This window comes from Neolamprologus multifasciatus, chromosome 15, assembly GCF_963576455.1.
Source record: "Neolamprologus multifasciatus chromosome 15, fNeoMul1.2, whole genome shotgun sequence".
NCBI lineage: Eukaryota > Metazoa > Chordata > Actinopteri > Cichliformes > Cichlidae > Neolamprologus > Neolamprologus multifasciatus.
Genome location: NC_140453.1, coordinates 30,055,073 through 30,077,664, shown reverse-complemented (window position 1 = coordinate 30,077,664; position 22,592 = coordinate 30,055,073). Strand labels below are relative to the sequence as shown.

Here is a 22,592-nt window from a genome sequence, read left to right as displayed (position 1 = left end):
TGCGACAGACATTTGGGTTCTTGTCAAGTCCAATAGCGTTGCTCGTGTAGAGACAAGATCATCTCTTGTAGGATTATGTGGGAGTGGATGGGCTCAGATTCAACAATCCGCTCCACATATGGGTCAGCGAGTCCCTCTCGTGGCTTTGACCAACGTCAATATAATCCAGTGGTTTTGCTCCTTGCATGTTTCCCTTCTTGCATATAGCAGCCAATGCAAAAGGCACATTCCTTTGTTGCATTTTTTTAAGTGAGATGATTACATTGATTTGAATGAGGTATTCCCAAAGAGAACTCATTATGCACCCATTTCTGTGGAGAACGTATTCATGCCAAGCTCTGATATGTGGCCTCAAACCACCGAGTAAGCATCTCCAAAGCCTTTTATACTCAAAGTGGGTAAAAACAAGCGGTGACATTTCCAGGATGGGACACAGGTGAGCCTTGGAAACCTTTTATTTTATCCCGCACTGCAAAATACTACTGTATAAAAGCCCCCAGTGCTGCCGTTAACACCCACGCAAATCAAAACCGCCTCTTTAATTGTTCAAATGTCAATACATTTGCATACAGTTTCAATCTTTGCGCCGCACAGTCAAATTACAACATTCGCAAGTAGGGATCGTAAGAAAGAAAATGACCCAATTTGTCTGAAATTATAAGGTACGGCTCACTGACGCGAGTTGCCAATTAGCTTACAAAAGTCTGCATGTGGTCAAAACAATGCCCTGTAGTTGGTGTGTTATGAAAGTGCTTTACAGTGCAAAAATGTTCAGCTGTTAGCAGATGCTTGTGACTCATATGCATTAGCAGTCACCCTAGAGAGCTTACCTCTTATAGTCTGATAAATATACAGCTCTCTAATAAGCACCACTATGATTCATTTCTGTCTTCTGCGGTGCTTACATGGAGGTCAACTTGTGCGTGGCAACATTTAGAGAGAAAACAAGGAGGGGGGTAAAAAGATGGACACTGTCAACATCATCATTAAGCTTTCGCAGCCACCTAAGCTGCTCCGCTAAAACGTATAGAGTATGGATGTTTATGTGTCCTAGAGTTTGAATTTGTTCTTGATTATTTTTTAAGGTGTTACGATTGTCGAGTAGCTGGCTTGGATAAGGAGGCGCCACTTCCCAGGCTTATTCAAAGGGATGCTACTTTTAGCTAGTTACAACATATGCAGTCCTGACAGTTTCGTTTAGTACGACACTGAACGAGAGAAAACATGGATGATCTGATATCGTCGTGTTGGTGTTGTTCCCAGATCATGAAAATGTTGTTCCAGGTTCAACATTGCAAGTGACCAATCACATTATTGTGACGTTATTCTTTTGCGCACCAACCCATTCGTGCATTTATGAAATTCCAATGTTGCAAGGACAATATCAATTCTGCTTAGCGTTTATTAAAGGGTTAGGGTTAGGGTCCGTTGATCGGCGGACAAAGGCAGTTTCTCGCAGCTTAAGTACAGTTTTTTGTTTTACGCCTGTTTTTCCCGAAGTCGCAAAAGTATGACATCACAACATTCTGATTGGTCACTTGCAATGTTGATCCTGGAACAACCTTTAGTATGATGATCTGGGAACAACACCAACACGAGGATATCAGATCGTGCAGAAAACATCTCGAAGCAGCCACACCCTTAAAAAATGTATGTTAGCCACAATCTTTTTTTAGCCAGGCTGTGCAGTTTTGAAAATGTGTGTGTGGCTATTTTTGGTCAGGTGGTAAGAACTTTGTCTTCTACCTGCTCACTGTGGTGCAGGATCATGGTTCAGGAGGGGTTAAACATGTTTGCCTTGACAACAATCAAGTGTGGACACAGCGGTGTGGATGGGGAGGGTATCGATGTGGAAAATCACCCTTTCTGTTTTTGTCTTTATGTTTCAGTCACATGGTTTCTCGCCGTCGTTGTTTCTGTTGCGTTCAGTTGCTTTACTCTTTCTTTTATTTCTTTATTTCTGACTTGCAGACACTCGTTGTCTCGGTTGGTGCCTGATGCCATCGGACCAAACCCATTCTAACTCTGACAAACCAAATCCACATATCTCTCCTAAAGCACGTTTTACCCGTTTCACGTGCGTGAATATACGATAGTCACCTTTGGTCACAGCGATGCCAATGTTGTCATCAGTGAAACCGAAGCTACACGCTGCCACGGCGCGCCTTCATATTTGTCGTCACAGGCTTGCCTGTGTAGATTTACAAGCACACGTCGTCCCAGAAGACCGTTCTAATAAGAACAACTACTCATCCATGGTGTCCACAGCTGTCCGTCGGCGCCTCCGCAAGCAAGTGCAATCACGGTGTAACATTAAGCACCGATCACATCAGTGCCTCGTTTCTGCTTTGCCCTCCAGCTGATCCAAACTAGCATTTTTTTTAAGTCCTCCTTCTCTGAATGTACACGAGCTGCGACTTAGATCCACATGTTTGCATTTTGCAAGCATGTCGTCACCCATAGGCATCTGTTTGACTTCTCTGCAGAAGTCGGGCTAAAGCCTAAGTCAGACTGCTCAAATAATGCCTAGTGAGAGCAGTGCACACTAAATGAGTGGATTTGAGCAAATCCTCAGCTCTGCCTCATGGGAAACTGCACACACAACAGGGCAAAGATGGCCATCATAACAGGAGCACGCGGCTCACACACTGCTGGCTGTCATTAAGAAGTCATTTCCACTGTTTTGTTTTTTAAGGATCAATATTTTCATTATAAAAATAAAGTAAAATCCAATATTTCCCATCTGTTTTAGTTGGATTTTCTACTGATAAATTCTTGGTAAGTAACCATTCGCCTCTGTCAAGGTGACTCTAATTCTGACCGCACGAGCCGGCCAGCCGAGGCTCAACCAAATGAAACACCTCACTGCAGCAAGTCTGTATAAAAATCCCCCCACAGCGAGCTGACCTCTTGGCAGGCCTGCTTCTTGGTTGGAACAGGTAAATTCAGCAACTTTCATATTTTGTTGAGCGGCTTAAATACCTCCCTAAATCTCACATTTTTCAGCCCAGGTGCATGATATTTCAAATTTAGTTATTTAAATGTCTCCATTGTTGCTTTTAGAATGCAAAACTCTGTAATATCTGTCCGCCTGCTTCAGCTCTTTATTCCTCCCCCGTATCTTTTTAACACAATTTAGTTATTCTGTCTACATCATAACACTGTTCTCCTTTTTGGTTATGATATAGGAGTGAATTTAACTAGGCTGATGAAAAAGGGAAATTCCACAATGGGGATTTGGACTATTATTCACAGCGTCTCAGATATTACTTTTGTGGGATAATAACGAACCATCCAGGATCTGGTGGCAATAAAGGCTATTACACGTCAGGTTAGGAGGTCACCTGTTTCCTCTGAAATATGATCACGGTCTTTGCTGTTACTCCAGCACTGAGCACTGGCCACTGGATAAAGAATAGCATTTCAGAGCTGCGACCTGCTAGCTGTAACTTCACTTGGAATACAGCCTTACAAGCTGATGTTACGTTAGTATAAACAACATGGCCAAATAATCTCCACTGACAGCACACAAGATGCGTGCAATAGCAAACCCGGGGTTATGATTTAGAATGTCACAAAGAGTTGTTTTACATAAAGGGGAGGAGGGGTGATTATAGTTACACTGAGTCCTATAGCCGAGGGGATCCACAGTCTCTTGTTTGATTACAGTCTGACTGTGAAACAAGGCGTATTAAAAGAATTATTACTCAGACATCACAATGGTCCCCCATCACTCTCTGACACACGCCTTTGAGGAGATTTATTTCACACAGGCGTGATTATTGTGTCTATGGGAGTCTGTGTTTCTCTAATCTGCGGGTTTGCATGGATTTCTGCGTTTTGCAGCTCCCGTGCTCACACGTGCACACGCAGCCGCTCGGGCGCGCTCGTGCATGTGACCGCCCCAAAATAGATACCCTCTCCTGTGCACAGCGTTGCATATCAGTCTGCCTGGCACACTTTGAGTTAATGCTTGAAATTTGAGGCACGTACGGTTCAGAAAGCTGCAAGGAAAAAAAAAAGAAAACAGGCGGCAGTCTGGCAGCTGCTAAGTCTGTTCTCCATACATTTTGTGTGTGAGAGTGTATATGAATGTGTAAATGTGTATGTCTCTGCTTCCTTCAAAGTGTGTGTGTGTGTGTGTGTGTGTTGCCTCCAGTGCTGCTGTGTGGAACAGAAACACTGGAGACAACAGAAAATAACATAATCCAACTATTAGGTTCCCTAAGACATAGATGTGTACTGTACACACCTCACAAGGACATGACTCATGGGAAATTATATGAATTTTCACTCGCCTTTCTTAATATTTACTGCTGATACACAAGCAATCATACGCCGCGTTCCCTCCACAGCTACAAACGCGGCGTAGAGTGAAAGATGTGTAATCCAATTTCCTTTGTGTATTATTGTTATTATTGGTAGATATCAAAATGCATCACAGACATATTATAAATCATCACGCTGCTTCGTACTCAAGAACAGCTCCATTTCCATATGAACTTCGATGCAAGGCGGGACCGGAGACGACGAGCGGCGTGCGCGTCGGAAACGGGGACGCATCAGCAGTATTAGCACAGAGAATTATTTACAGTTTTTCTCACACTTCGGCGCCTTATTTCAATTAGCCTGCGCTCGGTGTCGGGTCGTTCGTTGGTCCCCTTCCCAAAAGCCCATCACGGGTCGCTATTGATGGCAGAAACAGGCCTGGATCTGTTTTGTGGTTTCACGGGCTCGTTAACTTTCCCCTTTCATGGGCGTGTGATCACCACGAGCCTTTCACTGCAGCACAAAAAGGTTGTTTTTTTCCCCGCTCTCAAAAACGGTACAGTAGGTACAAGCGGTACAGTAAATCTCTTAAGCAGCTTCACTTCCCATCATGTGATTATTCCATGACAAAGCAGGGGATAGAGGAGGTGATAAGTGACATCCAATAATTATTTTAGCTTTTAATGTGGCAAATTAGCTGAAACGAACGCCAAACCACTTTCCCTTCCCTCACAAGATAAACAGCACCTGATAATGTGTATGAAACATTACCCTGATGAACAACCATGCGGTGCCTACTGAAAGTGAAGCCATTAAACATAATATAAAAGACACACACGCTGTCGCTTTTCATTTGTCACCTCGCCGTGAACACCGAGTCCTGGTAAAGTCTCATCTGGCCTCTGTGTGTGTGTTGCGTCGATGCATATGCTTTGCACTGGCTCAAAACTTGACATTCTCCCCTCCTCAATTCCCATCTTATTGTCTGTCATCAATGCGAGGCCTGTAACCCCTGTGGTAATAAACGAACCACCAGGATACATTCAAGTGCAACAACGTGTGGGTGTTGAATCGCACAAAGAGGTTATGAATAAGTCTGCCCTGACTAGCGGCGGTGCTTTGGAGAATATCACTCTGTGCGCTCCCACTGTATGACAGCTAATTGAAGCTTCCCCTTGGGCTGAGTGCAGCACAGACATAATCATCAAGGATCCTGTCCTGGATTCGATATATAGCCCGAACGTGGGATTTGCTTCTTTTGTCATAATCAAAGGAACGTCGCACGGGGAAAGTTCAGGAGTGTCAAGGCATGTGTTGCCACAATGGAAAACAGAAGTATTTGCTTAATGTGATGAATCTGAAAAGGTCTGGAAAGGCCTGCTGCAGCACCGCCAACAGATCGATAGCCATCACTCACTCGGCTCTGCTAGCTCTGCTTATAAAACCCATCCTTAGACATCTCTGTGAACTACCTGAGAAGAGTGTCCATTTGAATGCCTTTGGGTTAATTCCTCCCAGCGTTCATTGGATTAAATGAAACCAGTCTGTGGCATAACTGTAATGAGATTATTGTGTTTCTGGTGGGATTACGGGATGACACGCTACGTACACGGGAGCAGCAGTGGTCAGAGGGGCTGCATTGTTTACGCACGGATCTCTGTGGGAAGTGTAGCCTACATCCACATTAGCCTCGTTTTCACACTGGAAAGCGGATTCGTTTGCATCATAAACATGACACGAAACCTCCGAACTGGATTAATTGAGCCATTTTAAATAATGTGTTTTCTTCCCAGTACTGCTCATTAACGAAGCTCTGATGGCGTCCAATCAGAGCGGCGAAGGTTTTATTGTTTTTTGTCGTAGCTAACTGATTCTTTGGTTTTTTTCAATCCACCCCGCAGCCCTTTCCGTGAGCCACAGGGTAGTCCCTCTCAAATGGAAACCCCTCATCTACATCAACAAGAGTCCAACATTAATTATGTTCCCAGCTTTGCTGTTGACAGCAGCCACCATCAGAGAGTAAAAAGATTGCGGGCGTTTTAACTAGCGCGTAAACCCCAACATCACAGCAATTTCTTTTTGTTTTTGCATGTAGTCCTGTTGAATGAGAGCATAGACAAGATACAGTTGTTAGTTGACATGCAAAAGGAATGTGCTCGGATTACAGCAGATGCCTCTTTGATTTATTGGCTGTAGTGGTGAGCCCTTTATCTCGAATCACGCTGCCGAACAGCAATTCATTTTCATTTTATTTCTGTCTGGATCCTAAACCTCCCACCCACAGAGACTGGGATTTTTAGCCTTATCATCTTTCATACTTTGGAAATGAGAAACCCATAAAGGGGCCCCACAGTTTCTTGGGAGTCTTGTGGAAGTTTGCCAAGCAACTCTGACCGAGACATTTATGAAGAAACGACGATAATTGTGTTAACACTGCGTTGACACACATTCGTTTCCGAGCCGCAGAATTGATTGCCACAGCTTGTAAAGTCAACGAGGAATTTGCAAAACTTGCTTTCACGTCTGATTCTTCTCAGCGAGTCTTAAAAAAGAGAAAGAAAGAAAATAAAAAGAAAATTGGTGCAGAATAGAGACAAACATTTTCTCCCAGCCAGCTAAATGCTGGTGCTGAAAGGACACTAAGCACAGGTTGTCTCTCAACTGCTGTGACAGGCTGTGCAGCCAAGAATTTCACTGTGTTGAGTAAAAGGATACAGGTAGGGGAGAAGAGACGAGAGAAGGGGGGGATGCTGAGGCGAAGCCAGCCGACCAGCCGGCCAAATCTGCCTTCAGCTCAGTGTCAAAACAGCCAGTCAGCTGTGTACACCTTCATGTCACCTGTGTGTTTGTGTGCACGCCGTCCTATAGCCTCCCTCAAGGAGGGAGCGCAGAGAGTCGTCTCCTCTGGTCAATAGAGCCTAATTCTCCACAGGTGGCAGCCAGCCTCAAAGACGATTCCCTTCAGCTCCACTGTGTGGAAGCTTCTGATCCACACGATGGGGCCTTTGGTGGTGGAAGAATCGGTGTGTGTGTGTGTGTGAGGGTTGAGTCAGATAAGAGGCGATAGATATGGAGATGTCATTGCCAGGGGTTCACCAGAACGCCGAATACGTCTTCCTATTGACCCCACTCTTATTGAATCTTCCCATCATCGCCTCTGTTTCCCCGCTTCTCTCGCCTCACCCCTACACCTCAGATTATCTCCTTGTTCTCACTTTCTGCCTCGTCTCTACCTTCACCTGTTATTTCACAAGGTGTTGCAGCACCGACAGCAACTGTGCTGAACAGTGTAACAGCACCTCTCCTCGTTTCCTGCATGCTCTATAGGCAGCCTAATGGAGGAAATCAAAGTACTCAAACGCGATTAGATCGTTCAGAGCTCCTTCTGATTGGTTCGCCTTTTTTCTGTTAAATTCAACCAACAAATATTTTTATTTCCGAGGTGGTTGTTCTGCTTTCTTTTTGCACTTGCAGATTTATATCAAAGAGTCAGTGTTTATCAACATTGCATCTATAAAGCTCCCTTATGTTCAACTTTTATGAAATGTAATTACAGCGTTACTCTCGCTCCTCCGGTGTATCACATGAAAAATGTCTTCATAGTTTTTCCTCAGTGGCTCATGTTAAATGTAAGGACTGCACTATTTTTCTCCTTCCCCGGGACTGAAACATATTGTTTTTGCCCGGGGCATCGGAAGAGTTACTGCACACCTGTTTTATCAGAGTATGAGTTGTAGGGAGAAACAACTGTAAAATGAATGTTCTGGCTCCGTGGCTGCACATACAGGTTCCGTGTTGCTCTAGTGAAATTTAATCAGCCATGTCACAAAATCTTCCAGGCAAGAATGATTGCCAGGCAGGAGGATGTTACTGTAATTATTGTCTTGTTCGCTTCAGACTGAGTGCCTTGGATAAGCCATAGTCAACGGGAAAGCAAATACGCTTGTTGCACAAAGCACTTAGTGGCAATTTACACAACAGGGTACTTGGATGTATAAGCATTACAGTGTCGAACGTGTTGAGGAAAAAAATGGGATTGTTGCTTACAGGGGGCGCCGTTAAGGTTTAGTTGTACATGAAGACTTCTGCCCACCAGAAGGTCAAGCTTTGAAAAGCTGCCAGGTTGAATATTCTTAGCAAATCCTCGGTATTATGTGTTTCGCGCAACAGGGGTGCCGCGCTAATGAGCTGACCTCACACAGCAACCGCAGGTCAACTTACCATTTGGTTATTATTTTTATTCGCAGCACTGCATCGTGTTTTCGGAGGCTGAGAAACACTAAATGTATCCCAGTGAGATCCAGCCTCGTCGTGTTCTCCTCCAGATCACGCAGCGGCGCTCCACCCAAATATTGACTTCTGCTTTTTCTCTCCCGTTGCACAGCGCCGCCGTTTTCAGAAGTCACCACGACTCCGCCTACGAAAACGACAACCGCCGCGACAACAACCACAGTGCACTGGGGTGTGGACAACAATACCACCACAACAGGGTACAAGGAGCGCAGCAGGGGAGCGCCCAGGCCACGTCCTGTAATCCCACAGACTCCTTCCCCGCCACCCCTGGAGTCCTTCCCCTTACCTGAACGCTTCTGCAAGGCAATTGAGAAAAGAGACATAATGTGGCCTCAGACCCAGAGGGGCATGCTTGTTGAGCGACCTTGTCCCAAGGGAACACGAGGTAAACAGGGCCGTCTTTCCTTCTCTCTCTCATCTCAGGGCCGACTGCTCGCTGCGTTCAATATGACCCGACGGCTCTCGAGATATTCCTTTCTTTTCTCTAATTATAAAAGATTTAGCTTAAAGGAATCAGCAGTGGCCGTTTTAACGTGAGCAGCCTCTGACTGACTGAGGCTCAGCTGTTTGTGTGTTCCTCATTTGATTGTATATGCTCTCGTGTCACTTTGTAGCAATAACAGGCTCACAGAATTAGTTTTCTGCACATTGTCTCGATAGACAAACTAAAAAGAAACATCTGCTCAGGCTTATGTTGTCATGTGCACAAAAGATGTTTTGGATTCATATATGTTCTACATATAAATACTCAATTTGCATGATTGTGTTGCTCGTGTGCAATTTCTTCCTTTGATCTCTGTTTCTGCCTTTGTTGTTCAGCGAGCAGCCTCATAAAAAATATTTGATTTGAGTTGATTCAACTTGACTGTTCTCTTCTTGTTTGTTTTCTTGGTTTTTCTCTGTCAGGCACAGCATCTTATTTATGTGTCCTTTCCACCGGGGACTGGCACCCAAAGGGCCCTGATCTCAGCAACTGCACCTCCCACTGGGTCAACCAAGTAGCCCAGAAGGTTAGTATGAGCTCTGCCTTGCTGTTTTCCATCTAAGTGTTTTTCTTAAAATAAGGAGTAGACAAAGATGATGTGTTCCTGTAAAGGACTTCAATTGCAAAAGTAAATTATTCGCTGGAAAAAAAATATAAACATGGCAGCAAATCTGGGTCAGATTAACCCTTTAAGACCTACCATAGAACCAAGTCCACCAGAGCTTATATTATATTTTTACATGCTGTGGAGCCATTTTTGGGAGCATTTCAAGTTGCTATACATCAATACAACCATTATAGCCCAGATTTTAATAATATGTATGCATTAAGTGCATAGTAATTACATAAATTGCAAAAAAGTGCAATAAACTACAGAAAAAATTGAAAATCGTTTTTGTTTTTTTAACATATATTTCTAGTTAGAGAAATTTAAGAGGCTTATCCCTCAAAACTGTAAATACAAAAAAGTTGCACAAACTAGTTTCCCACCACAGGAAATTTATTTTGAGTGTCTTCATAGTTTTATTTTTGAAATACACCAATTTCTATACACTGCAGGAAAAACGAAAATAAATATTATAATGCAAATTTGCAAAAAAACAGCATATGCATCAAAATAAACTATTTCCAGCAGTGCAATATGAGTCCTAAGCATCCCAGAAACGACACAGAAAGTCAGAAAGTCAAAGATAACTTTTAAAAACACCAGTATAGGCTCACGAGGCCCTGATGGTAAAAAACCTACATTTCCGCAAAATGACGTCACTTCCGGTTTCGGGCAGGTCATGGCGGACATGCGATAGTTCATGCTGATGTCTAATCCAACGTAGGAAGTGTTATGAACAGCTGATCGGATCGGCAAAGCGTGTTTCTGGAATATTATGTTTTTGTTGCTGCAAGTGCTTTTTATGTAGTTTTTGCAAAGCTATATGTGGAAGGAAACTGTGACCGAGGACAAGCTGATGGCATAAGATGTAAGTACAACTCCTCCGGTTTCATATGCAAAAAAGATTTCTGCGCTAGCTCATGTGGTTGCAGAGCTACCGGGATTTAAAAATAGTTACGCAAAACAGAGCGTGCCCGCTCCGACCGGTTTTAAAGGGTTAACTCGAATGACAAAAAGGGCTGATGTGTCCTATGTTTTTGGTTTTATAGAAGACGACTACAAAAAAAGAAAAAAGTGAAATATCTGAGTTAAAACGATCCAAATTTTGTGTTAACAAAAAAAATGACACAAACTGCATTATAAAGTAGGAAAGGCACCACACAGCTGTAGTATGTATTTGATTTTACACTTTGGTCAGTGGTGTAGTGGTTAACACCTTCACCCAGTTTGAAACTGGGAGGTCAGACTGGCCCATAAATAGGACGGTTGTATAAGGAAGAGCATCCAACATGTAATCTGCTCCAAATCCACCACGTGGACTCGTTTGCTTTGGCACCCGACTCGGAAATAAGGGACAAAAGTCCCTGACATGGTGCCCTTTGATTAAAAGCCTTTTACCTCCTGTATAATCTGCACCACAGTCTGATTTTGCAAACCGCTCTTTGTAGACTTGTTTTTTCTTTTGCCTTAGCACACAATAAAAAAAGAAAAAACTGCCACTATAGCAGCTTCTGCTGTGTGAAGAAAACATTAAACCCTCTTTTCATAACTGGTTTTTCAAGGACTCACTCAAGTGTGATTTTTATGTTAGAAACAGAGCCGTAAGGAGCCCTCCAAGTCTGTCTTTTTGCATTCTCATAAACATTACTCACTCTCTCCACATGCAGATCCGCAGCGGTGAAAACGCGGCTAACTTGGCCAACGAATTAGCCAAGCACACCAAAGGACCCATCTTTGCCGGGGATGTCAGCTCCTCAGTGCGCCTGATGGAGCAGCTGGTGGACATCCTGGATGCGCAGCTGCAGGAGCTCAGACCCAGCGAGAAGGATTCTGCAGGACGGAGCTTCAACAAGGTAACCAGATCCTCCACATATTAAAAAATATTACCTCGACTTTCTCCCCAGCTCCCTCTTACTGAATGACTCTGCATAATTTACATCGCTTTTATGCCTTACTGATAACTTAATACTTCTTTAATACAATAGCTGCGTTTGATTCGATTTTTTCCACCAGATTACGTCAGCAGTCTGCTTTTCTGTGCTTTTCACGTCAAGTTCGGCCGAGCTGGGAAACAAACAGAAAAGCAGATTTTTGAGCAGATGTGTATTCAGTGTCATGAGTGTGATCCACGGTGCTTTCGTGCGTCACACCATTTGAGACTGGTTTCTCCATCCAGCGCTCAGCCCTTTATTATTTCTACCGATTCTTTACTCAAGCTCGTGAACTTGTGCAAATTACATGTCTCTATTTTGTATCTGTTCTTTTCCTTCTCAAACAAAAAAAGCTCCAAAAGCGAGAAAGGACATGCAGGGCATACATGAAGGTACTGAAGCAAAGCTTCTGCCCACTCTGCTTGCAGCTGCTGTCCCCTCTATTCCTGTACTACCGTACTGTATATGCCCTAGCCCAAGTTCAGCAGCATGCACCCTCTCCACTGTCGTGTACACCCTCCTCCCTGTGCTTCCTGCTTTTTTTGAGTAATTGCTTCACACAAAAACGCAGTTGTATTCAAAGTGCTTCCTAAGTCAAAGAGAAGTCATCTCCGATTACTTAGGTGGCTTCTTTTTGTAACTGTGTACGTGTCTTCTGTTTTTTTCTCTCCTGTATGCATCGACAGCTATGGTGTATTTTGTCGTTTCTTCCGTTTGTCCCTGTTATTATTTTCTGTGTTTACTCAAGACTGCACGCCTACATGAATAACGGCACAACTCAAGCAGACATCCTCTTCTTACATCCCCCTCATTACTCATTTGATGAAGGATTTGCTGCTTTGTAGTGATGCATCAAAACCCTTTCTACGGATCATTTCCTGACCATTCACAGCCTGCGAAGGGAAAATCCACAAGGGCGCAGGTTGGAGGTCGTTAGAGTAACGCGTTTCATAAATTAAAGGTACAAATCTATAGCTCGAGCTGGTTAATAGGGTTAATGCGGGTCAAACGCGCTTTCTTCTCCTTTCTTCCCCAAATGCTTTCACAGCGTTGGGTTCGCACGTCACAGTATTTGGGCTGCATATATATCCCCCCACCATCAGGGACATCGGTGTCCTCCACCTGCCACCAAAGTCACCCCCCTCAATCCATCTCTCCTTCGGGAGGGTGTTAAAATGGATCAAGCTAATTAGCCAGTCAACGGCCGCGCGCTCGTAAAGGAGGCAGGAAACTGGAAAAAAGCAAAAAGCACACACGTAGTCATATCGCCACCGCCGCCGCGTCGCATCATCATTTTGCTTTTTAAAGTCAAAACATTTCGATTTGACTTCCGAGAGGTTACGTCGATGTAAATTACAGCAGAGAGAGAGGATCAGGGATTGTTGAGTCATCAGTATCTGACATCTGACGCAACTTCACATTAGCCCCCCCCCCGCCCTTTCCTCCAGCCGTCGCCAGCATTGATTACCTGATTAGACGCATTGATTTTATTATTTCCTGAAGAAAACTCTGCATTGTTTCTGCCCAATTTCTCCTCCGTGTTTCCTGAGCTGTTAGATGGCAAAAAAGATGTAAAAAAAACAAGGTTTGCGTTCACGGGACAAACAACAGTTTACAAACTGCACACTTTTGGTCGACTGTTCGAGCGCCTTTGCAGGGCGGCGTAATTACTGCTTCTACAGTAAAGTGTGTGAAGAAAAGGAAAGTTGCTGCCCGCTGAACTTTCCAATTAGAGAGCTTTAATTGAGATCAGCCACGGAGACTTTGGCTTTCACCAGGCCGTCTCTTAATATCCTGTTATCAGACAGACGTGATAGCTCGGTACGCTGTGACCCAGAGCGTCGACGCAACATCCTTGAGAAAGAGCCCGAGCATCGCTGAAGCACCTCGTCTCCTCCGCTCTTTCAGCAGATCTTCCTTCATTAACATCACATTAAAAACATTTTTATTTTACGTTATTTTGAAATGTGTTGCAAGTATGTTTCCATCACATACACACCTGAAAAACTTCAGCTTCCTCACTTGTGTCCATTTCACTCCAGCACAGCGTCACTAACTCACATCAGCGTCTGCATGTCACAGCTCATCCACGGAAAACGTCGCTTGTTTCCAGACACTCAAGAATCTGTTTTCTGTGGGTTTGTTTCGGTTATCTGCTTTAACGCAGGCCATCGTGGACACGGTGGATAACCTCCTGCGACCCGAGGCGCTCAAGTCCTGGCAGGACATGAACAGCACCGAGCAAACTCACGCAGCCACCATGTTACTGGATACTCTGGAGGAAGGGGCCTTCGTCCTCGCCGACAACCTCATGGAACCGGCTATCGTCAAAGTCCCGGCGGATAATATAAGTGAGTAAAGCCGAGTTTGCGGTAAGCAAATGACAAGCGTCCGTGATTGATGCGCGCCTCGGCTAATTTGATTGCGCTCAGTTCATTGAAAGAGTAACTCCTGTGATAGCGAAACAAGGCCGCCTCGTAAAAAAGGACTTTGTTTTCATAATAAGGGTTTAAACCTCGGGGGAAGTGAAAAACAAGGCGTATTAGGTTTAACAAGTCGCTTACTGACAAAGTGATGAATATCAGACAATTAAATAGACTGGATTCTCTGATTGCGCGCTTACTTTATAAATGTGTGCGTCTAGACCTTGTAACTCTATACACTAATGTGAACATTAGCCTGCTGTGCAGGCAGAAAAAAGGACATTGTTTATCCAAAGCTCCTCTTCCTTCGCTCATTTTCTTCAGCTGATCGTACGAGAGAGTCCTTTGGTTTCTCTCAGCTCCGCTTTATTCATATTAGTGGGAGCAGCACTGGGATGAAACAATCACTGTGTGAGTGACGCACACTGTCACTAACATTTAGAGATGTTTAAACAGCTTGTGTAGAAATGTCAGGAAGAACTCGTCTTCCCTTCTGCTTTTTTTCTCTTTTGTCTCTTTGAAACGCTCTGAATCGACCGATTTTCTGTTTTTCTGTTGTTCTCTAACTCATCCCTGCCTCTCTGCTCTTGGCAGTCCTGGAAGTGTATGTTCTCAGCACGGATGGCCAGGTCCAGGATTTCAAATTTCCACAGATCGGCAAAAGCGGCATCTCGATTCAGCTCTCAGCCAATACCGTTAAGCTCAACAGTCGGAATGGTGAGTTAAAAAAGCGAGAGGAGCTCGGTCACAGTTAACTCTGCGAACTCGGAGACAAACAAAAGTGATTCTTTAGCGTAGGAGAAACTGTGAAATGGATTCATTTTCAAGAGACTGAGTGCAGTTTATCTGAAAAACTCCAAAGCGCTGCGATTTTAAACCTACAAATAAGCCCATTTGTACAAGTTTTCAGCGAATATATCTCACTTCTCTCATCATGCAGATAATTGCTTGAATAATTTAAATTCAGCTACATTAAAATAAACGGAGTCAGTTTTAGAGCTTTCCTGTCCTCTGGTCTTCTGCATATTTTGTCTTCACTTCTTTTACCCCCTATTGTTTTAATCGCGTCGCTCTTTCGCCCCGCAGGAGTTGCCAAACTGGTTTTCATGCTCTACAAAAACCTGAGCCAGTTCCTCAGCACGGAAAACGCCACCATCAAGATGGACAACGACGCCTACGCCCGCAACGTCTCGGTAGCCGTCAACTCGGACATCATCGCCGCCTCGATCAACAAAGAGTCCAGCCGCGTGTTCATTAACGACCCCGTGATTTTTACCCTGGAGCACATCGATGTAAGTCCGCCTGCAGGAACAAATGGACGGGCCATATTAAAAACACCAGGAGGGAAGATGTGCAATTTGAATTGTAAATGTCTGGCGAGGTCAGTCGGCAGTTTATTTAAGTCATTGAACATCAAATTAAAGGAGTCTTTAGAACCTAAGTGAATTCTTAATGAAAACTAATTCTTTAATCAACATTGGGATATAAATGATACCCATTTTCTTTTATAGTGAGGGAAATTAACTCCTAGATTAGCCCTACAATCTAGGATGAAATTACTGGAGCACCAATTATCTTTCGTCTTTTAAAGTTGTCACTAGAGTTCCCAGAGGGCCGCGCGTGACTCCATTCTTTATCAGAGAAATTGTGCAATTCCAAAGACGTGCCGTCAAACAATTACGCTTCTCTGTTATTAAGGCCTCGTAGACGCGACCGTGCTTCGGTTGATTCGGCAAGCATGTGCCAAATGAGATACAACATATGAATTGCTTCATAAGAGCTGTGAAGTGAAAAATCCTCATCCATATCAGTGCAGAAAAATACTTTCTATGAGTGGGGGGTAAATGGCCTCTGTGTTCTACATGTGCTTCAATTTCAGGAAGTCAATTATTTGGACACTTAACCATATCTCTTGTTATCTGCAGATGGAGCACTACTTCAACTCCAATTGCTCCTTCTGGAATTACTCTGAGAGAAGCATGATGGGCTACTGGTCCACCCAAGGCTGCAAACTCCTGGACTCCAATAAAACACACACCACCTGCTCATGCAGCCATCTCACCAACTTCGCCATCCTCATGGCGCACCGCGAAACCTCAGTGAGTCCAGTCTTCTCTCATGCCCACCCGTAGCATTGGAGCGTTTTCGCTTAAATCAAGATCAGACCCTTAACGTTTTAGTTTCTAGGCTTGCATATTAAAGCAGCTAAAGATTGCAGCTATCACGGTGCGGTTTAATGAGTCGATCTGTGCGCACTGGCTTGTTTTTGCCAGACTTTTTTCATCTTTCAGCTTGATTTGAGCGCATCTTCTGCTAATTTTACACCCAGAAGCAAACGATAATGAAATAACCACAATTATTGAAAGAGAAAGATTTTTTTAATCAATATCATCACCACGGGTGCCCGAAGATATGTCACGGGATAGTGATGTAGTCGAAAATATGAAATTGGTTACTCTGTGTCCTTTTGTTGCTCCTGATTGATCTCATTATGCTGGGATGTAAATGTAAGCAGTTATTCCTTCGTTATCTCCCTCTTTGTCGTTTCCCCCTTTCGCTCCAGGCCAGCAGTGAAGTGCACGAGCTGCTCCTGACCGTCATCACTCGCGTGGGCATCGTGGTGTCCCTCGTCTGCCTCATGATCAGCATCTTCACCTTCTGTTTCTTCCGGGGCCTGCAGAGCGATCGCAACACCATCCACAAGAACTTGTGCATTAATCTCTTCATTGCAGAGTTAATATTCCTAATTGGTATCGATATGACGGAACCCAGGGTAAGCCGGAATGATTTCACCCTATTGATTTGGTTTTGATTCATCCTCTCTCTCCTTATCGCCTCTCAGCCCTCGCACAAAAGACCCTTCCAGAGTAAAATGGATAAGACTTTAAGCATTGTTTGTTTCTAGCCTTCCCCACTTGTCCCTGACACGACACGAGTGAAACAACGCCATTAATATAGATTACTAAAGGGACATGTCTTCCGCTTGATGGGTCTTTTTCCCTCTTCGAAGCTGCAGCGACGATCGCTGAGCAACGGCAGCTTTTTTCTCTCTTTTTCCACAGCTCCAAAGAATTAAATCTCCTAACTCTAACCCCACAATACTAATGGCATTTAAATTTGTACTGTGCTGATGGAAAGCTAAACCTGTGCTTAGTCAGAGCCCATGTGGTGAATGAATATTCATTGTTTTTCTCTGCTGTTGAACGAGACGCCCTGAAACGACGAACGCAGTCTTTTCAGGCAGCTTCAATAAAAGATGGGGCACACGATGTGCAATTTTCACTAAAGAAACAGCGACAACAACAAAAGTCAGATGGAAACGACACGTGGCATCTTGATGTCGAAAGATTATTTAATAAATTTCACTGTTTCTTGTTCTTTGATTGTCTGAATCTGTTGTTTTTCTGTCTGCTCAGATTGGCTGCGCCATCATCGCGGGGATCCTGCACTTCTTCTTCCTAGCTTCCTTCTCCTGGATGTGTCTTGAGGGAGTCCAGCTGTACCTCATGCTCGTAGAAGTCTTTGAGAGCGAATACTCGCGGAAAAAGTATTACTACGTGTCTGGTTACCTCTTCCCCGCCATCGTTGTCGGCGTCTCAGCAGCTATCGACTACAGGAGCTACGGGACCAAGAAAGCGTGAGCGCAGCTTCTTTTCTCTCTGAAAACATTCTTGGAAATGCAGAGCAGACATGCTGGATGCTGCAGCGTGTGGGCTTTACCTGCTGTGGCTGCGTGTGGCAGATTTCTGAAAAGAAATCCGCTCGTCATTTCTGCCAGCACCTCATGTGCATCCCTGGAGACTACACCAAAACATTTGAGCGCCTTTTGCCAGGGATGGGCAGCTGTTCAATTTTTTATGTAATTTGAAAGTGGCTGACAGACTCAACGCTGCGGTTTCAGGGGAGGCTGCAGCTACATTAATGCCTTTCTGTTCAAAGACCCTCCTGTGACCTCTTGTTTGTAAATGCTGTCTTAAAGAGGAGAGCGCAGTGCAGGGGGAAAAAGCCTTTTACGTAGATTAATGGCTATATAACAGCTAAGACGACGCCATTAAGAGGGGCTCGGTTTGCTTCTTCTCCTGTTGTTTCCGGCGGCCTTCCTGCTCGTTTTGTGAACGAGCTTTAAGTTAAACACTGCAACACGTTCTCACTCCCAAGGCGTCACATTTTACGCTAGGTGACAAATCGTCAACATATTACGTTTTCGCCTACCCACCACGTTCCTGAATGACGACCTCGGAAAAATGAGGAAATATGAGAACCATATGGACTCAATCGACACATGTTCGCTCTTTTTCTTCAAATCGCTTAGAAACACGCTATTTAACATCATTAAAGTCCTGGTTAAGGTCAGGAAAAAGGTTATGGTTAGGGCTAGGGATAGGGATGGGTATTCATAAGATTTTCACGATTCTGATTCCATTTTCGATTCTTTATCGATTCTCTTTAAATAAAAGGAGAACACTAAGGTCGATTAGCTTAGAACTTTGTTTTATATCTTCTCTTTGAACAAGATAGAAATTTAGGTGTAACATGGCCTTACAAACCCAACAGTGAGATCTTAAGAGATCCACAGCCTACAGCTCTTCAGTGGGCTGTCACAGGGTCCCCAGGAAAAAAATTGTAAATGTAAAATAATAAAATAAATATTCTTCTGTAGCAATAACAAAGTATAACATAAATTATTCTGTAGCAATTACACAAGAATATCCAGTAATGTCCCTGCCTACAATTAAACACATTCACTTACTGAAAATCATCTGCTGTGGCAAATGGGTGCAAACCTTTGACCACAAACTGAGTCACTGCTCGCTGACATTCGTCTATCCTGGCCTGAAAGGAGACGCTACCGGTAGACTGCAGCGAGAACTGCCAGCATCTGAGCCAGACTCTGTCTGTAAATGGTAAATGGTAAATGTCCTGTATTTATATAGCGCTTTACTAGTCCCTACGGACCCCAAAGCGCTTTACATATCCAGTCATCCACACATTCACACAATGGTGATGGCAGCTACATTGTAGCCACAGCCACCCTGGGGCGCACTGACAGAGGCGAGGCTGCCGGACACTGGCGCCACCGGGCCCTCTGACCACCACCAGTAGGCAACGGGTGAAGTGTCTTGCCCAAGGACACAACGACCGAGAGTGTCCAAGCCGGGGCTCGAACCGGCAACCTTCCGATTACAAGGCGAACTGCCAACTCTTGAGCCACGATCGTCTGTCATCATGGTCACCTAAACGCACAGTAACGGCAGGTTTGTAATAAGGCAGATCGCGCTAACATAATCTGCACTGTTAGTTGATTATTTACCTGCCGCATTAACGGGAGAGGACGTGCAAACGTTACCGCTGCTGCTGGGTTGAGATTCACGAGTCAAATCACGACATTCATTTAAGGTCATCGCGTGTTTTGTGAGCAAATGCTTTTGCATATTCGTAGTGTTTCCTCCCTTAAATGAAATCTCTACTTTGCAAGTATTGCAAGTTGCCCTGTTGTCATCCGTTCTCGTAAAGTAGAACCAAACTTTTGAGCGTTTGAGCCGCTTAGTCGCCGTGTTTCCTGCCAGGTAAGCGACGCTCCGCAACATGGTGACGTCATTCGGGGCGACTGGAATCGATAAGGGAATCGTTTGCAAAAATGGCAAACGATTCCAAGGAATTGAAACAGTGGGAACCGGTTCTCAACAGGAACCGGGTTTCGATACCCATCCCTAGCTAGGGATAAGATTAGGTTTAGGGTTGGAATACAGGAACGTCTATTACCGCGGGAGCGTCATTGCACTGGATTTCAGCCGCGTACCATAAGAACGCCGAAGGTCTCCTTTCACATTCCTCAGGAACGCCGCGGGACGTGACAAAACGTCGGCATGTTACGCCTCGGGAGTGAGAACGGGCTGCAACACTGATAATAAAATGCATCAGCCCAAGTAACCAAAAAGCATTTCTTTCCATTGTTAGCCACAGGAGCACGATGTCGTTGTTGTGTTTACTGCCTGGAGCTGATCTGTGTGTTTCTCTGACACAGGTGCTGGCTAAGTGTGGATAATCACTTCATATGGAGTTTTATAGGACCTGTCACCTGTATCATCATGGTAAGCTGTTTTCTTTTCTTTGAATACTCATACTGACAGAGTGAGGAAGGGACCGAGAGGGTGAGATGAAAGAGATGCAGGGGGAAGATAAAGGGGAGCAGGATGGTTGAACTGAAGGGAAAAGTCAGCAGGATTTTTGCTCCGAGCCTTCCCGGTGATGACAGGTTAATTTTGCGCCACAGACAGATTACGCGGCGTCCGACGTTCCCCTCCGCCTGACAAGGATCAGCCTCGATAGCGTACTTTAACCTCACTTTTACACCATTTCTGGAAGTCTCATATCACAGATACTACCTGATGACCTTCAAAGTTATGCGATGAAGGGAAAAAATTACGTTAACAATTGTCTGAAATGGTCCGTTTTATGTTCACAGCTCTTTTTTGTATTTGTCTGCCTGCAAATAGCGGACGACTTTGTCAGGAAGAAGGAGAGCGAAAGCATCCCTTCTGTTTGGTCAGGGTCCGCCAAGGGTGAAGGACATATAGCATATAATATTGACATATGTCCCATTGAGGCATGCAATTATTTACTGGTCATGACATTATTATCTCTCGCTCCATCAGAGAGGCTCAGAAGAATAAGACCTTCGGGAGTCTTACTTCCCTGCGCAGGACAAAAAAAGAAGAAATAGCAGGTGGTGTGCCTCACATATATCCTCTCAGCTTCCCACATCATGTATTGCTTTGCCCTCGTGCACACCGAGGGATAAGGAAGCTCTGCAGGCTCGTCTCGCTGCTGCGCAGGGAGGATGGGTGGTATTTGTTCGGTGCTGTGTTCATTATCCAAGCTAATGGTTGGTACTGTATCTACAGATGCAGTGACCTCTGCTGAACATCAAGCTGACACTGAAAACATACTAGAGGAAAGGGTCGGCCGTGTCAAACTCCATCGAGTCCCTGCACGCTATTGGCAGACTGCTCCGAGTTTTCAAAGTAAAGATGCAGTAGCCGTACTCTTCGTCTGTGTGGCAGCAGAAAAGGCAAATCTGCACACTGGATTGCATTTCACAGCTTTCTCACAAACAGGCGTGGCTTAGGAATGGAAGAAACGGTCACTGGAAAAGGGTCTGCGCTGGATTGAAATGGAGTAAATGCTGAAACGACTTTTTCTTGTTTTCCGTGATTTTCTCGTCTGTTTTCTTTCCTCCTCTCTGCCTCCCTGCTTCGAATGTGTGAGCTTATAATTGAGGAAAAGCTAACGTCGTATTAAAGCAAACATACATTTCTCCCTGTCTCAGCAAATGCTCTGTCAGCCACACCGGAATATGTTTCCTTCACTAAATTGGACCCTCATTGTTTTCCAATCGAGTGTTGCTCTCGTAATGATTTGCATGAAAAATATTTCTGCGGTGGAAACGATGATCGGGATCCCGGCGGCGATGACCGCAGAGATAGAATCGTGACCCTGTGAGGAGCTAATGTATTGTAGCGGAGCTAATATGTGACAGGAATGAGGTTTCGCAGCACTGGGCCTCGCACACCGCTCCTCTGATTCTGTGCAACAATTGACTCAAAAAGACAAAGTGCTGTGGAAAGGGGCGTCTCGGGGGAGCGTGCAGGAGCAAGGTTTGTCTGCACCATCCGTGACCCTGGTTTCTCTACAAATTGGCTTTGTCCTTGTCAATGAAAGACAGAGTTAGAAGGCGAAAAGACACATGAACAGGAGAAAAGGAGAGAAAACGGTGCTGCTTTGGCTTATGTCTGGATCCCACTTGTCACCCAGACCATGTTTGTGCCAAGTAACACCGGTTTTGACCTAGGGTGGTCATGTTTTCTTTTGTTTTTTCTCAGCCTTGTGCTTTTCCCCATCATTTTTCCTGTTGTTTGTGCTGCCGGATGAAACGCTTCGCAAATACCGACTGAAAACAAAAGCTGAGAGAAGATTTAGATCCTTGTTCTTAGGCAGAGGTTGCCCTGCTTCTGGGCACAGGGGGTATTAGCTCCATGAAAGGAGGAACATGGAAGTAATGAGTGGTGGGGGGAGCCATTAGCATGCTTGAGATGACTTCGACACAAGGCCTTTTGGATCATGACACGTCGCGAGCAGTTCTTATCATCCGGACGGCTCCATCTGCACCTTTAATATTTTATCCCCAGCAGTTCACTTGGAGTTCAGTGTATACACACACGGTCCGCTTCAGAAAAAGCTTTCTCCTCGGTCCCAGTGTGGCAAGGTGCTTCTGCATGGCTTGCAGTGATGATTCAGAGACAGAGTGAAGGATAGAGGCAAGACAGCTCCGCTCTAGCAAGAGGGATCCCCCGGGAAGGGCTGCGAAAGCATGTCGGTGGGGGTGGGAACATGTGCCATGCTGCTAGGTTACTTTAAAGTACTGTGTCCCTCTCCTCTGTCTCATTGGATCCATGTCACCACTCCAGGCTGTGTGAAAGGGTTTTTCAAAAGTCCTCGTCCTCGTGTCCCCCCACGCCCACACGCCTCCCCCACACCCACTGTCTGACTCATGCAGGCAGGAATAATGGCTGATAACGGCGAAA

At 44.8% G+C, this 22,592-nt stretch overlaps 1 protein-coding gene across 19 annotated transcripts in view; it reads left to right on the top strand.

Annotated features, from left to right (window-relative positions):
- The window catches only part of adgrl2a (adhesion G protein-coupled receptor L2a), a 105,749-nt gene that overhangs the window by 68,645 nt on the left and 14,512 nt on the right, over positions 1–22,592 (top strand). For 15 of the 19 annotated variants that reach the window (XR_014869597.1, XM_085134123.1, XM_085134131.1 and 12 more), the window contains 11 exons: positions 8,654–8,947; positions 9,469–9,572; positions 11,321–11,506; positions 11,938–11,976; positions 13,752–13,935; positions 14,602–14,724; positions 15,094–15,299; positions 15,933–16,106; positions 16,571–16,780; positions 17,424–17,644; positions 20,033–20,099. Coding sequence is in view for 18 of the 19 variants with exons in the window: in XM_085134123.1 (XP_084990249.1) it covers positions 8,654–8,947; positions 9,469–9,572; positions 11,321–11,506; positions 11,938–11,976; positions 13,752–13,935; positions 14,602–14,724; positions 15,094–15,299; positions 15,933–16,106; positions 16,571–16,780; positions 17,424–17,644; positions 20,033–20,099 (1,808 nt within the window). In the remaining variant the exon portion in view is untranslated. The remainder of the gene's footprint in view (positions 1–8,653; positions 8,948–9,468; positions 9,573–11,320; positions 11,507–11,937; positions 11,977–13,751; positions 13,936–14,601; positions 14,725–15,093; positions 15,300–15,932; positions 16,107–16,570; positions 16,781–17,423; positions 17,645–20,032; positions 20,100–22,592) is intronic. The other 4 variants (XM_085134124.1, XM_085134133.1, XM_085134128.1 and 1 more) reach the window with 1 other exon arrangement.